We start from the raw sequence: 13977 nt of genomic DNA on the forward strand, positions 1-13977 counted from the left end.
CCCCCCCCCCCCCCCCCCCCCCCCCCCCCCCCGGCTAGGACCCCTCCTAGCCGCAGTGTATCCACCATCGTACTCCCGAGAGTCAGCTGGTTTTCGCTGACCCGGCTGCCCCTGCCACACTCCGACTCCTTCCGATGTGGGGGGGGAGGGGCCTCCCCCCCCCCCTTGCCATCCCTCTCTGACCCCGCTTCAGCGCGGGAAAAGCCGCCATTGCTGGCCACACCCCACTCTTCTCTCCTCCCCCTTCCTCCGTCCCGCGCGCGGGAAACAGGGGAGAGCCCGCGCTTTCGCCCGGCCACACCCTACCCCGCCATCTTCAATTCCACCCCCGTCCCCATCCACGCCGATAAAAAAGCCCCCTTAAAACGAGAGGAAGAAAAAAGAGAAAAAGAAAACACGCATAACCAACTTGCTCCCCCCCCGTCCCGCCTCCCCAACTTAACAATATAACAATATAAATAACAAATCGCAAATAAATACATAAATACATAACTATGCCTGCATAACTAAATAACTAAATAACTACCCAATAATAACGTACTTAACCATCACCCTCCATCGAACAGAACAGTAACCATAACCCTTAAAGAACAGATCAAAAAACAGTAAAAAAGCCCCCCCTACAACAACAATAATTAAGGGAAGTTGGCAACGGGAAGAGACACACAAAAAGGAACAAAGAAACCCCCCATAACACAAGTTTCAAAGAAACCAAACAATCCATCAACTTTAACCAAGTTCCGACCTGGCCTAAGAAAGACATGGGCCACTTGATCAGTCAAGGGTACTCGGGCGGCCTCGACCGCCGGCGTTCCCAAGTTCTAGTTCAGGTCCAGCTTTTCCTCCCGAACAAAAGTCCATGCCTCCTCTGGGGTCTCAAAGTAATGGTGCTGGTCCTTGTAGGTGACCCCACAAGCGCGCTGGCTGCAGCATTCCAAACTTGATCCTTTTTGCGTGCAGCACCGCCTTCGTTCGGTTAAACCGGGCCCGCCGCTTTGCCACCTCCGCACTCCAGTCCTGATATATCCGCACCGTCGAATTCTCCCATTTGCTGCTTTTCTCCCTCTTGGCCCACCTCAGCACTTTCTCCCGATCGCAAGAGACGCTGGAACCGCACCAGCACCGCCCTCGGGGGCTCGTTTGCCCTAGGCCGCCTAGCCATGACCCGATATGCTTCTTCCAGCTCCAGGGGCGATGGACCGGCCCCCTCTCCCATCAGGGAGCTCAGCATCTCCGCTACATATTTCGGGAGATCAGGCCCCTCCAGGCCTTCTGCTAGGCCCAGGATCCTCAAGTTCTTCCGCCTCATTCGCGTGTCCAGCTCCTCAAAGCGGCTCTGCCATTTCAGGTGGAGTGCCTCGTGCACCTCCACCTTTCCCACGAGGACCGTGGCTTCCTCCTCCCTCACCGCCATCTCCTGCTGCAGCTCTCTTATCGACGCCTCTTGGGTCGCCTGGGCCCCCATCAGCCTTGTGGTCGTCGCGTTCATGGACTCTAAGAGTTCCATTTTCAGCTCCGTAAAACACCGGAGGAGAGCGGCCTGCTGCTCCTCCGCCCATTTTCTCCAATCTTCTAGTGCGCCACCGGCCGCCATTTTGGTCCTCTTCCCCCGCTTTTTTTGGGGAGCTGCTGCCGCTTTTTTTGTCGCCCCACTCCGAGTACCGACCATAAAGTTGGTCTCACTCTCCTCAGGGAGCCTTCCCCCACCGGGATTCGTCTTTACAGTACCGTCGGGGCCCTCCAATCGGCCCTTAAACACCTTTGTCGCAGGAGCTGCCAAATGTGCGACTTAGCTGGTCATAGCCGCAACCGGAAGTCCATCCATCACCATCTTATTGTTTGGCTCTGTTAAAGGTTGTTGTACATCGAATTTCACAGAATCTACAGTGTAGGAGGCCATTCGGCCCGTGGAAAGAGCACCCTACTTAAGCCCACGCCTCCACCCTATCCTCGCCACCCAGTGATCCCGCCTAACGTTTTGGACACTGAGGGCAATTTATCACGGCCAATCCACCTGTGCTAACCAATGTGCCGCCATGCCTTTGTTGTTGCTGAATTTTCTGATATGCCTTGGACAGCCATTGCAATGAATGTGTTCCTCTCCTGGGTACACAGCCTGGGTGGAAGTAACTGGGAGCACAGAGCTCTGTGCTGCTGGGCCAATCCTGAGAGCAAACCCTCCCCTTACAGTGAGTTTGTGGGGCTGGAAACATTCTCCTACCTCCTCCCCATAACCCCTGACCCCCTGTTTAAGAAGGGAGGGAGGCAGAAGACGGGAAATTATAGGCCGGTTAGCCTGACTTCGGTCATTGGTAAGATTTTAGAGTCTGTTATTAAAGATGAGATCGCGAAGTACTTGGAAGCGCATGGTAAAATAGGACTGAGTCAGCACGGCTTTGTCAAAGGGAGGTCGTGTCTGACAAATCTGTTAGAGTTCTTTGAGGAGGTAACAAGCAAGTTAGACAAAGGAGAACCAGTGGACGTGATTTATTTAGATTTCCAGAAGGCCTTTGACAAGGTGCCGCATAGGAGATTGTTAAATAAGTTAAGAGCCCATGGTGTTCAGGGTAAGATCCTGGCATGGATAGAGGATTGGCTGACTGGCAGAAGGCAGAGAGTGGGGATAAAGGGGTCTTTTTCAGGATGGCAGCCGGTGACTAGTGGTGTACCTCAGGGGTCTGTGCTGGGACCACAACTTTTCACAATATACATTAATGACCTGGAAGAAGGAACTGAAGGCACTGTTGCTAAGTTTGCAGATGATACAAAGATCTGTAGAGGGACAGGTAGTATTGAGGAAGCAGGGGGGGCTGCAGAAGGACTTGGACAGGCTAGGAGAGTGGGCAATGAAGTGGCAGATGGAATACAATGTGGAAAAGTGTGAGGTTATGCACTTTGGAAGGAGGAATGGAGGAGTAGAGTATTTTCTAAATGGGAAAAGGCTTCAGAAATCAGAAGCACAAAGGGACTTGGGAGTCCTTGTTCACGATTCTCTTAAGTTTAATGTGTAGGTTCAGTCGGCAGTTAGGAAGGCAAATGCAATTTTAGCATTCATGTCAAGAGGGCTAGAATACAGGACCAGGGATGTACTTCTGAGGCTGTATAAGGCTCTGGTCAGACCCCATTTGCAGTATTGTGAGCAGTTTTGGGCCCCGTATCTAAGGAAGGATGTGCTGGGGCCTTGGAAAGGGTCCAGAGGAGGTTCACAAGAATGATCCCTGGAATGAAGAGCTTGTCGTATGAGGAACTGTTGAGGACTCTGGGTCTGTACTCATTGAAGTTTAGAAGGATGAGGGGGGACCTTATTGAAACTTACAGGATACTGCGAAGCCTGAATAGAGTGGATGTGGAGAGGATGTTTCCACTTGTAGGAAAAACTAGAAGCAGAGGGCACAATCTCAGACTAAAGGGACAATCCTTTAAAACAGATGAGGAGGAATTTCTTCAGCCAGAGGGTGATGAATCTGTGGAACTCTTTGCCGCAGAAGGCTGTGGAGGCCAAATCACTGAGTGTCTTTAAGACAGAGATAGATAGATTCCTGATTAATCAGGGGTTATGGGGAGAAGGCTGGAGAATGGGGATGAGAAAATATCAGCCATGATTTAAAAAAATAAATAAATTTAGAGTACCTAGTTCTTTTTCTTCAATTGAGGGGCAATTTAGCGTGGCCAATCTTCCGACACTGCACATCTTTGGGTTGTGGGGGTGAGGCCCACGCAGACATGGGGAGAATGTGCAGACGCCACACGGACAGTGACCTAGAGCCGGGATCGAACCCGGGACCTCAGCGCAGTGAGGCAGCATTGCTAAGAACTGCGCCACCGTGCCGCCCACATATTGAATGGCGGAACAGACCCGATGGGCTGAATGGCCTAATTCTGCGCTTATGTGTAATGAATGGTTGGTTTGATTTCTGCTAGCAGGGTGTGTGACTGTGTGTGTTACTATTCCAGGCCCTGCTGATTAGAACACACCAAATCGGGAAATTCTGGAAATACGCAGTGGTCAGGTGGGTGGAAGAGGAGAGTAAATGTGTCTGCCGAGTGTCCTGTCATCGATAGATACCTCCTGCCTCTCACCCCGGCTGACAGAACCCTCCATTTCACAAAATGAACCTGAAACTGGAGGTGCTGATATCCACCAGCATCAAACACAAGAAACCTTGGCCTCAGCTCCATTGGATTGGAGAGGTAAGCAGTGTTTCCTCTCTCCTGGGTAAAAGTAAAAAGGTCACAGAGATAATAGCTCTTTATTCCAATGCTTGCTGCTTCATTCACACTCTTCATCTCGGGTTCGCTGTCTTTATCCTGTGTTTCCATCAATCACTCTGTCCCTCTCTGACTACTCGCTCTCTTTTGCAAGATCCAGTTTTCTGACACACTGGCCTGCATGTTTTACATGTTGGACACGTGCAGTTGGCGTGGTTGGAAGTGGCCAGTTAACGACCATCCAGTATGAAGTGCACTGTGAAAGACAGAGCGCTGGATCTGCTGTGATCTCTGCCAGGAAAGACTATCTCTGAATCATTTGGGTGATTTAAACTCATAATAGTAATGTCTTTAACCTGGTGTGTTTCTGTTTAAAGGTGTTAAGTCTTTTGGAGGTTTGAAGGAACATTTTGAGGGATTATTTAGTGTTGTATTATTTTCGGGGTTATCTTTGAAGTAAGGGGTGTTAAGGGATCCAATGTTTATTGAAGAAGGTTAGGTTGAATTCATGGAATAAACATTGTTTTGTGTTCAAAAATCCACAAGTCCATAATTGTAATACCACACCTGGAGACCAAGCCGTGTGCTTCAAAAGCAACAATCCATTAAAGGGAGAGGTTGGTTGAACTCCATGATACATTTTGGGGTTCTGAAAACGCCGCTCCCATAACAATTGGAGGCTCGAGGGGGATAAAAGTCTATCTATAGGATTGGCTTTTGTGAACTTAAAGACAATGAAGGATTGTTGCTTTTCCGGTGTGATATTTTAGTTTAAGTGGGGAGAGTGTTGTGGACAATGGCTCTTTCAGAGGCTCAGAAGTTTTTGGGGGTGGAGAATGTCACACGCAGTACCTTACGGACAGAGACGAAAAACAGACTGTTAGATTTGGCAAAAACATTGCTGTTAATATTACCTGACAAAATGCGAAAAGCTGAGGTAATTATGGCAGTGGTTAAGCATTTAAAGTTGCCTGAGATAGAGTCTGACTCAATGGAAATGGCAAAAATTCAGTTGCAAATTCAACAAAGGGGCTGGTTTAGCTGACTGGGCTAAATCGCTGGCTTTTAAAGCAGACCAAGCAGGCCAGCAGCACGGTTCGATTCCCATACCAGCCTCCCCGGACAGGCGCCAGAATGTGGTAACTAGGGGCTTTTCACAGTAACTTCATTGAAGCCTACTCGTGACAATAAACGATTTTCATTTTCATTCATTTCAAATGGTACATGAGAAAGAATTAAAGCGGCTTGAATACGAAAGAGAGAGAGGAATAAGAGAGAGAGAGGAAAAAGTAAAGGAGAGAGAAGAAAGGAGAAACGAAAGAACAGCCCTAGCAGAACAAAAAGAAAAAGAAAAGGAGATACAGATCAGGGAAAAAGATAAAGAGAGGGAGTTTGAACTTCAGAAAATGGCCCTGAAACATGAAAGTCAATTTAAATTGGCAGACATAAAGGGAAACGTACAGTTGGATGATAGTGATGAGGATAGTGAGAAGGAGCGTTAGTCGAAGGCTTAGCGGGAATCTATTTAAATATGTCCAAGCATTGCCAAGGTTTGACGAGAAGGAAGTGGAAGCCTTTTTCATTTCATTTGAGAAGGTGGCTAAACAAATGAAATGGCCACAGGACATGTGGGTATTACTGATTCAAACAAAGCTGGTAGGTAGGGCTAGTGAAGTGTTTGCATCACTACCGGAGGAGGTATCTGAGACGTATGAGGAGGTGAAGAAATCCATCTTAAGTGCATATGAGCTAGTGCCTGAAGCTTACAGACAAAGGTTTAGAAATTTAAGGAAAGAATTTGATCAAACATACATGGAGTTTGAAAGGCTCAAACAGAGTAATTTTGAGAGGTGGATAAGGGCTTTGAAAATAGATCAAACGTATGAAGCTCTCAGAGAAATTATACTTTGAGGAGTTTAAAAATTCAATTCTTGATGTAGTGAGAACTCATGTGGAAGAACAGAGGGTTAAAACTGCGAGATTAGCAGCAGAAATGGCAGATGGTTATGAATTAGTACATAAATCAAAGCTTGGTTTCCGACATCAGTTTCAGCCGGTGAGGGATAGAAACTGGGGACATGAGAAATACTCAAGTGGGAAAGGTAAAGGTGATCTGATGGGAGACAATAAAGATCGTGTACCTCAGATTAAAAAGGAAATCCAGGAGGGTGGAAAAGAAATGAAAAGTTTCAAATGTTTTCACTGTAATAAACTCGGCCATGTAAAGTCACAGTGTTGGTGGTTGAAGAAAAGCACAGGGAAGGCTGATGTGGTAAAACAGGATAAGACAGTGGGATTTGTTAGAGTGGTAAAGGAAAGCCCAAGGGAAGCGAAGGAGGTGCAAACGATTGTACAGCCTGTTCAAGAAGTAATTGTTAAGAAGGTGCCAGATATCGTTAAAGAATTTACTTGTGTGGGTAAAGTTTACTCATGTGTATCAGGAGGAGCAGGTAAAGAAGTCACAATTTTAAGAGATACAGGGGCTAGTCAATCTTTAATGGTAAGAGATGAGGAATTATGTAGTTTGGGAAGAATATTGCCAGAAAAGGTGGTGATATGTGGAATTCATTTCATTTTTCATTTTCAATTCAGGATGAGAGGAGTAGCGTTCCGTTATATAAGGTAAGGTTGTAAAGTCCAGTGAAGAGTGGTGAAGTGGTAGTAGGAGTAATAGAGAAACTATCTTGTCCAGGAATACAGTTTATCTTGGGTAATGATATAGCTGGATCGCAGGTGGGAGTGATGCCTACTGTGGTTGATAAGCCAGTGGAAAATCAGACAACTGAAGGGTTGAAGGATGAATATAGAACATAGAACATAGAACGATACAGCGCAGTACAGGCCCTTCGGCCCTCGATGTTGCACCGACATGGAGAAAAAAAAACTAAAGGCCATCTAACCTACACTATGCCCTTATCATCCATATGCTTATCCAATAAATTTTTAAATGCCCTCAATGTTGGCGAGTTCACTACTGTTGCAGGTAGGGCATTCCACGGCCTCACCACTCTTTGCGTAAAAAACCCACCTCTGACCTCTGTCCTATATCTATTACCCCTCAATTTAAGGCTATGTCCCCTCGTGCTAGCCACCTCCATCCGCGGGAGAAGGCTCTCGCTGTCCACCCTATCTAACCCTCTGATCATTTTGTATGCCTCTATTAAGTCACCTCTTAACCTTCTTCTCTCTAACGAAAACAACCTCAAGTCCATCAGCCTTTCCTCATAAGATTTTCCCTCCATACCAGGCAACATCCTGGTAAATCTCCTCTGCACCCGTTCCAAAGCTTCCACGTCCTTCCTATAATGAGGCGACCAGAACTGTACGCAATACTCCAAATGCGGCCGTACCAGAGTTTGGTACAGCTGCATCATGACCTCATGGCTCCGGAACTCAATCCCTCTACCAATAAAGGCCAACACACCATAGGCCTTCTTCACAACCCTATCAACCTGGGTGGCAACTTTCAGGGATCTATGTACATGGACACCGAGATCCCTCTGCTCATCCACACTACCAAGAATTTTACCATTAGCCAAATATTCCGCATTCCTGTTATTCTTTCCAAAGTGAATCACCTCACACTTCTCCACATTAAACTCCATTTGCCACCTCTCAGCCCAGCTCTGCAGCTTATCTATGTCCCTCTGTAACCTGCAACATCCTTCCGCACTGTCTACAACTCCACCGACTTTAGTGTCGTCTGCAAATTTACTCACCCTAAATATCCTGGGGTTTTTCCGGATTGTGTAGTAACCTGGTCGCAAAGACACAGGTTAAGACAAGAGGAGAAATCAAAGAGTGAAGATGAAGTTGAAGTGCAATTATCAGAAACGATTTTTGATCAGATGGTTGAAAAAGAACAAGAACAGGTGGAGGATAGAACATAGAACATAGAACAGTACAGCACAGAACAGGCCCTTCGGCCCTCGATGTTGTGCCGAACAATGATCACCCCACTTAAACCCACGTAACCTGTATACCCGTAACCCAACAATCCCCCCATTATCCTTACACTACGGGCAATGAGGCAGATATTTTTAGTTCAGGAAAATTGGCGGAGTTATAACAGAAAGATGTAGAAATAAAACTGATATATCAGAAAGCATATACGGAAGAGGAATCTGAGAGTATACCAGAGTGTTATTACCGTAAAAGTGATGTCTTGATGAGAAAATGGAGGCCTGTACATATGCAGGCGGATGAAAAGTGGGCAGAAGTTCATCAAGTAGTATTGCCGGTAGAGTATAGAAAGGAGGTGTTGCGAGTTGCACATGAGGTACCAGCGGGAGGTCATTTGGGAATAAGGAAAACTCAAGCTAAAATCCAGAACTATTTTTATTGGCCTGGACTACATAAAGATGTAGTTAAATTTTGTCAATCATGTCACACATGTCAAGTGATAGGGAAACCTCAATCAGTGATAAAATCAGTGCCCTTAATACCCATTCCAGCATTTGAGGAACCTTTTACGAGGGTCCTAATCGATTGTGTAGAACCGCTTCCTCAAACAAAAAGTGGGAATCAATATCTTTTGACTATAATGGATGTGTCTACTAGGTTTCCAGAGGCCATTCCAGTACGTAATATTACAGCTAAAAGGATTGTGGAGGAGTTACTTAAATTCTTTACTAGATATGGAATACCCACAGAAATTCATTCGGATCAAGGATCAAATTTTACTTCAAAGTTATTCAAAGAAGTTATGGAGAGCTTAGGAATAAAACAATTTAAATCAACTGCATATCATCCAGAATCGCAGGGAGCGTTAGAAAGGTGGCATCAGACATTAAACTCAATGTTGATGGCGTATTGTCAAGATTATCTAGAGGATTGGGATAAAGGAATTCCATTCGTACTGTTTGCAATTAGAGATGCACCTAATGAGTCTACCAAATGTAGTCCTTTTGAACTAATTTTTGGTCATGAGGTAAGAGGACCACTTAAATTGACTAAGGAAAAATTGGTGGGTGAGAAATCGGAAATTACACTATTGGATTACGTATCAAATTTTAGGGAAGGATTAAATAGAGCAGGTGAATTGGCGAGACAACATTTGAAAGTTGCACAGAATATGATGAAACGGGTAGTGGACAAGAAATCCGAAGTTTGTAGTTTTGTCAGTGGAGATAAAGTTTTAGTGTTGTTACCAGTGGTAGGGGAGCCTTTAAAAGCTAGGTTTTGTGGACCGTATCAGATTGAAAGGAAATTAAGTGAGGTGAATTATATGGTAAAAACACCAGATAGAAGGAAGACTCACCGAGTGTGTCATGTGAATATGCTTAAAAGCTACTTTGAAAGGGAAGGAGAGAAAAACGAAGTTTTAATGATTCTAACTCAAAGTGACGAACCAAATCCAGATGACTGTGAATTTGACATACCTCAAATTAAATTGGAAAATGAGGATGTTCTTAAAAATTGGGATGAATTGTTGAGTTACCTTCCAGAGGAAAAACAAACTGACCTGAAAGAGTTATTGATATCACATGGGCAAGTTTGTAGACATAAATTGGGAAGTACTAAAATGGCTATACATGATGTAGATGTGGGAAATGCAGTTCCTATCAAACAACATCCAAATAGACTTAATCCTTTAAAATTGGCACAGCTTAACAGAGAGATTGAAAGTATGCTGAAGAATGGCATAATTCAAGTGGGTTGCAGCCAATGGAGCTCACCCATAGTGATGGTACCTAAGCCAGACGGTACCCAACGGTTGTGTGTGGACTATCGAAAGGTGAATGCAGTTACAAGAACGGACTTGTTTCCTATCCCACGTTTGAAGGATTGCATTGAGACAGTGGGACAATCTGCTTTTATTTCCAACTTCCAGACGTGGAAAGAACATTTAAAACATCGTATGGAGTTCTTTGATCGACTTCAGGAGGCGGGTTTGGTGATGAACCTAGCTGAAAGTGAATTTGCAGAAGCCCGAATCACTTTCCTTGAGGGGTTTCCGATACCCTCAAGACGAAGGGAAATAATGCAGTTTCTTAGCATGAGTGGATTTGATCGAACCTTTGTACAAACGTTTTGTGGCGTGATTACTCCACTATGGACTTGCTAAAGAAACGTCAAAAATTTCAATGGACAGTGGATTTTCAACAGGCATGTGACTGCCTGAAAGCTGTGATAACTGATGCTCCTGTATTGGAGAATTGCAAGGGACTCTGTGGTCAGATTGAACTAAAGTATCTAACTTTAAAGAGAAATGCCGAGGAGTAGAGGAATGGATGGATCGTGCATTGACTTTCTTGTTCAAAGAGACTGTCAATCAAGAAGGATTTCTGTTGGAGGAAGAAGAACGGGAAAGATGGACTTTATTATTATGCCTGTTTGCGTGTGTTGTTTTTTTTTGTGAAACAAAAAAGTATATTTACTGTGTACATTTCTTAGTGGATGGTGCAAAAGTGAAAAATGAAACCATCTTGAAGTTGATGGGTTTCTTTTTCTTGGGGGGAGGTTTGGGAAGAGTTTTGCACCAGTTGCAAGGAATTCCTCATTTTGGCACAGATTACAGCATCATCGTCCTTCTCGCTGGTTTCTTACCCAAACGCTTAATGACACAGAGGTGAACTGTCTACAACTTCTTGCACTTGCTGCACCTGTTCAGCCACAACTTTAGTGTCCTGGTCAGAAGTCATGAACCGTCTGCTTTTTGGCTCTGTAGAGAGAATTTTGCTCGTCAAAGAATCTGCCTGCCGCTCCTGCCGTCACTTGCCATGGGATGCAGAGTACCTTTACGAGATGGATGTTTAAACAATGTACCTTTAAGAAATGGAGCAGCTGATATTACTGAAGTGATGTCAGAGTGTGGGTGGAGCTGGGTTTTTAGCTCAGCCATTCTGCAGTGTTTTAGTTTCAGTTTTGAGGAAAAGAGCTTGGGTGTGTCTGTGTTTGCAGTGAGCTGGATCTGCTGTGATCTCTGCCAGGAAAGACTATCTCTGAATCATTTGGGTGATTTAATCTCATAATAGTAATGTCTTTAACCTGATGTGTTTCTGTTTAAAGGTGTTAAGTCTTTTGGAGGTTTGAAGGAACATTTTGAGGGATTGTTTAGTGTTGTATTATTTTAAGTAAGGGGTGTTAAGGGATCCAATGTTTATTTAAGAAGATTCATGGAATAAACATTGTTTTGTGTTTAAAAACCCACGTGTCCATAATTGTAATACCACACCTGGAGACCAAGCCGTGTGCTTCAAAAGCAACAATACATTAAAGGGAGAGGTTGGTTGAACTCCATGATACATTTTGGGGTTCTGAAAACGCCGCTCCCATAACAGCGGCCATTGACTGAAATATTGCGTGTGTGCGCGATGGCACGTGGACATCGAATCAGAGGGGTTTACAGCATGAAAACAGGCCCTTCGGCCCAACTTGTCCATGCCGCCCAATTTTTACCACTAAGCGAGTCCCAATTTCCCACATTGGGGCCATATCCCTCTACACCAGTGTTTCTCACATTTTTTTTCCGGGCCCTATTTTTACCAACTGGACGACCTTCGTTACCCACTCCGGCTGAACTTCGTGACCCGAGCCGGCCGACCTTCGTGACCCGCGCCGGCCGACCTTCGTGACCCACGCCGGCCGACCTTCGCGACCCACGCCGGCTGACTTTCGCAACCACTTTGAAAATGCCTGCTTTAACACCTATCTTACCAATATAACTGTCTAAATGCTTTTTAAAAGACAAAATTGTACCCAGCTCTACCACTGCCTCTGGCAGCTTGTTCCAGACACTCACCACCTTCTGTGTGAAACAAATTCCCCTCTGGACCCTTTTGTATCTCTCCCCTCTCCCCTTAAACCTCTGCCCTCTAGTTTTAGACTCCCCTACCTTTGGGAAAAGATGTTGATTATCTACCTTATCTATGCCCCTCATTATTTTATAGACCTCTATAAGATCACCCCTCAGCCTCCTACAGTCCAGGGAAAACAGTCCCAGCCTATCCAGCCTCTCCGTATATCTCAGACCATCAAGTCCTGGTAGCATCCTCGTAAATCTCTTCTGCATTCTTTCTAGTTTAACAATATCCTTCCTATAATAGGGTGACCAGAACTGAACACAGTATTCCATGTGTGGGATTACCAATGTCTTGTACAATTTCAGCAAGACGTCCCAACTCCTGTATTCAATATTCTGACCAATAAAACCCAGCCTGCTGAATGTCTCCCACAACATCCTGGGAAACACTTCATCAGGTCCTGGGTATTTATCTACCTTGATGCACTTTAAGACCTCCCTAACATCAGTGCCTTTCTCAACAGTAAATATCAATGAGAAATATTAATTTAGGATCTCACCCATCTCTTGTGGATCCGCACATAGATGACCTTGTTTATCCTGAAGCAGCCCTACCCTCTCCCTAGTCACCCTTTTACCCTTTATGTATCTGTAAAAGCTCCTTGGATTTGCCTTTGCCTTATCTGCCAAGACAATCTCATTGCCCCTTTCTGCCCTCCTGATTTCTCTCTTAACTCTACTCCGACAACCTCTATACTCTTCAAGGGATCCACTTGATTCCAGCTGCCGATGCTTGTCATTTGCCTCCTCCTTTTTGACCAGGGCCTCAATATCTCGAGTCATCCAGGGTTCCCCCCTTCTCCCGGCCTTACCCTTCACTCTGAGGAATGTGCTGACCCTGAACCCTGGTTAACACACTTTTGAAAGACTCCCACTTACCAGCCGTCCCTTTGCTGCCAACAGACTCCCCCAGTCAATATTGAAAGTTCCTGTCCAATACCATCAGAAGTGGTCTTGCCCCAATTTAGAATTTAAATTTTTGGGCCATAACCCGGGTAATTATCGGCCAGTGAGCTTGACGCCAGTGATAGTGAAATTGTAGGAAAAGATTCTCAGAGATAGGATCGATGCATATTTGGAAGTGAATGGTCTTATTAGCGACAGACAGCATGGTTTTGTATGAGGGACGCCTTGTCTCACTAATTTAATTGAATCTTTTGAGGAGCTGACAAAAATGACGGACGTGTGAAGGGCTGTGTATGTTGTCTACATGGACTTTAGTAAAGCATTTGACAAGATCCCTCATGGCAAGCTGCTGCGAAAGATTAAATCACATGGGGTCAGGGGTGAACTAGTTGGATGGATCCAGAACTGGCTTAGCCACAGAAGGCAGAGGGTAGCAGTGGAAGGGTGTTTTTCTGAATGGAGGTCTGTAACTATTGGTGTTCCGCAGGGATCAGAACTGGGACCTCTGCTCTTTGTAATGTATATAAATGACTTGGAAGAAAACGTAGCGGGTCTGATTAGCAAGTTTGAAATGAAAATCGCTTTATTGTCACGAGTAGGCTTCAATGAAGTTACTGTGAAAAGCCCCTAGTCGCCACATTCCGGCGCCTGTCCGGGGAGGCTGGTACGGGAATCGAACCGTGCTGCTGGCCTGCCTTGGTCTGCTTTAAAAGCCAGCGATTTAGCTGAGTGAGCTAAACCAGCCCCTTTGTGGATTTGTGGAGTTTGCGGATGATACTAAGATTGTAGGAGTTGCGGATAGTGATGAAGATTGTCAGAGGATACAGCAGGATATAGATAGGCTGCAAAATTGGGCAGAGAAATGGCAGATGGAATTTAACCCGGACAAATGCGTAGTGATGCATTTTGATAGATTCAGTTCAGGTGGGAGCTATAAAATAAATGGCAGAACCATCAGGAGCATAGAGACACAGAGAGATCTGGGCGTGCAGGTCCACAGATCCTTAAAAGTGGCAGCACAGGTGGAAATGGTGATAAAGGAAGCACATGGCCTGCTT

The 13977-nt window shown here is 45.3% G+C and overlaps 2 protein-coding genes across 2 annotated transcripts in view; both read left to right on the forward strand.

The window, feature by feature from the left end:
- LOC119969957 (calcyphosin-like protein) overlaps positions 1-4062 on the forward strand; it is a 29416-nt gene extending 25354 nt beyond the window's left edge. The window contains exon 4 of the mRNA XM_038803923.1: positions 3955-4062. Coding sequence (XP_038659851.1) covers positions 3955-4062 — 108 coding nt within the window. The remainder of the gene's footprint in view (positions 1-3954) is intronic.
- Positions 3922-13977, forward strand: part of cplane1 (ciliogenesis and planar polarity effector 1) — a 288296-nt gene continuing 278240 nt past the window's right edge. Inside the window, exon 1 of the mRNA XM_038803925.1 lies at positions 3922-4191. Coding sequence (XP_038659853.1) covers positions 4111-4191 — 81 coding nt within the window. The 5' untranslated portion in view covers positions 3922-4110. The remainder of the gene's footprint in view (positions 4192-13977) is intronic.

The sequence above is a fragment of the Scyliorhinus canicula genome, chromosome 8 (assembly GCF_902713615.1).
Source record: "Scyliorhinus canicula chromosome 8, sScyCan1.1, whole genome shotgun sequence".
In the NCBI taxonomy this organism is placed as follows: Eukaryota; Metazoa; Chordata; class Chondrichthyes; order Carcharhiniformes; family Scyliorhinidae; genus Scyliorhinus; species Scyliorhinus canicula.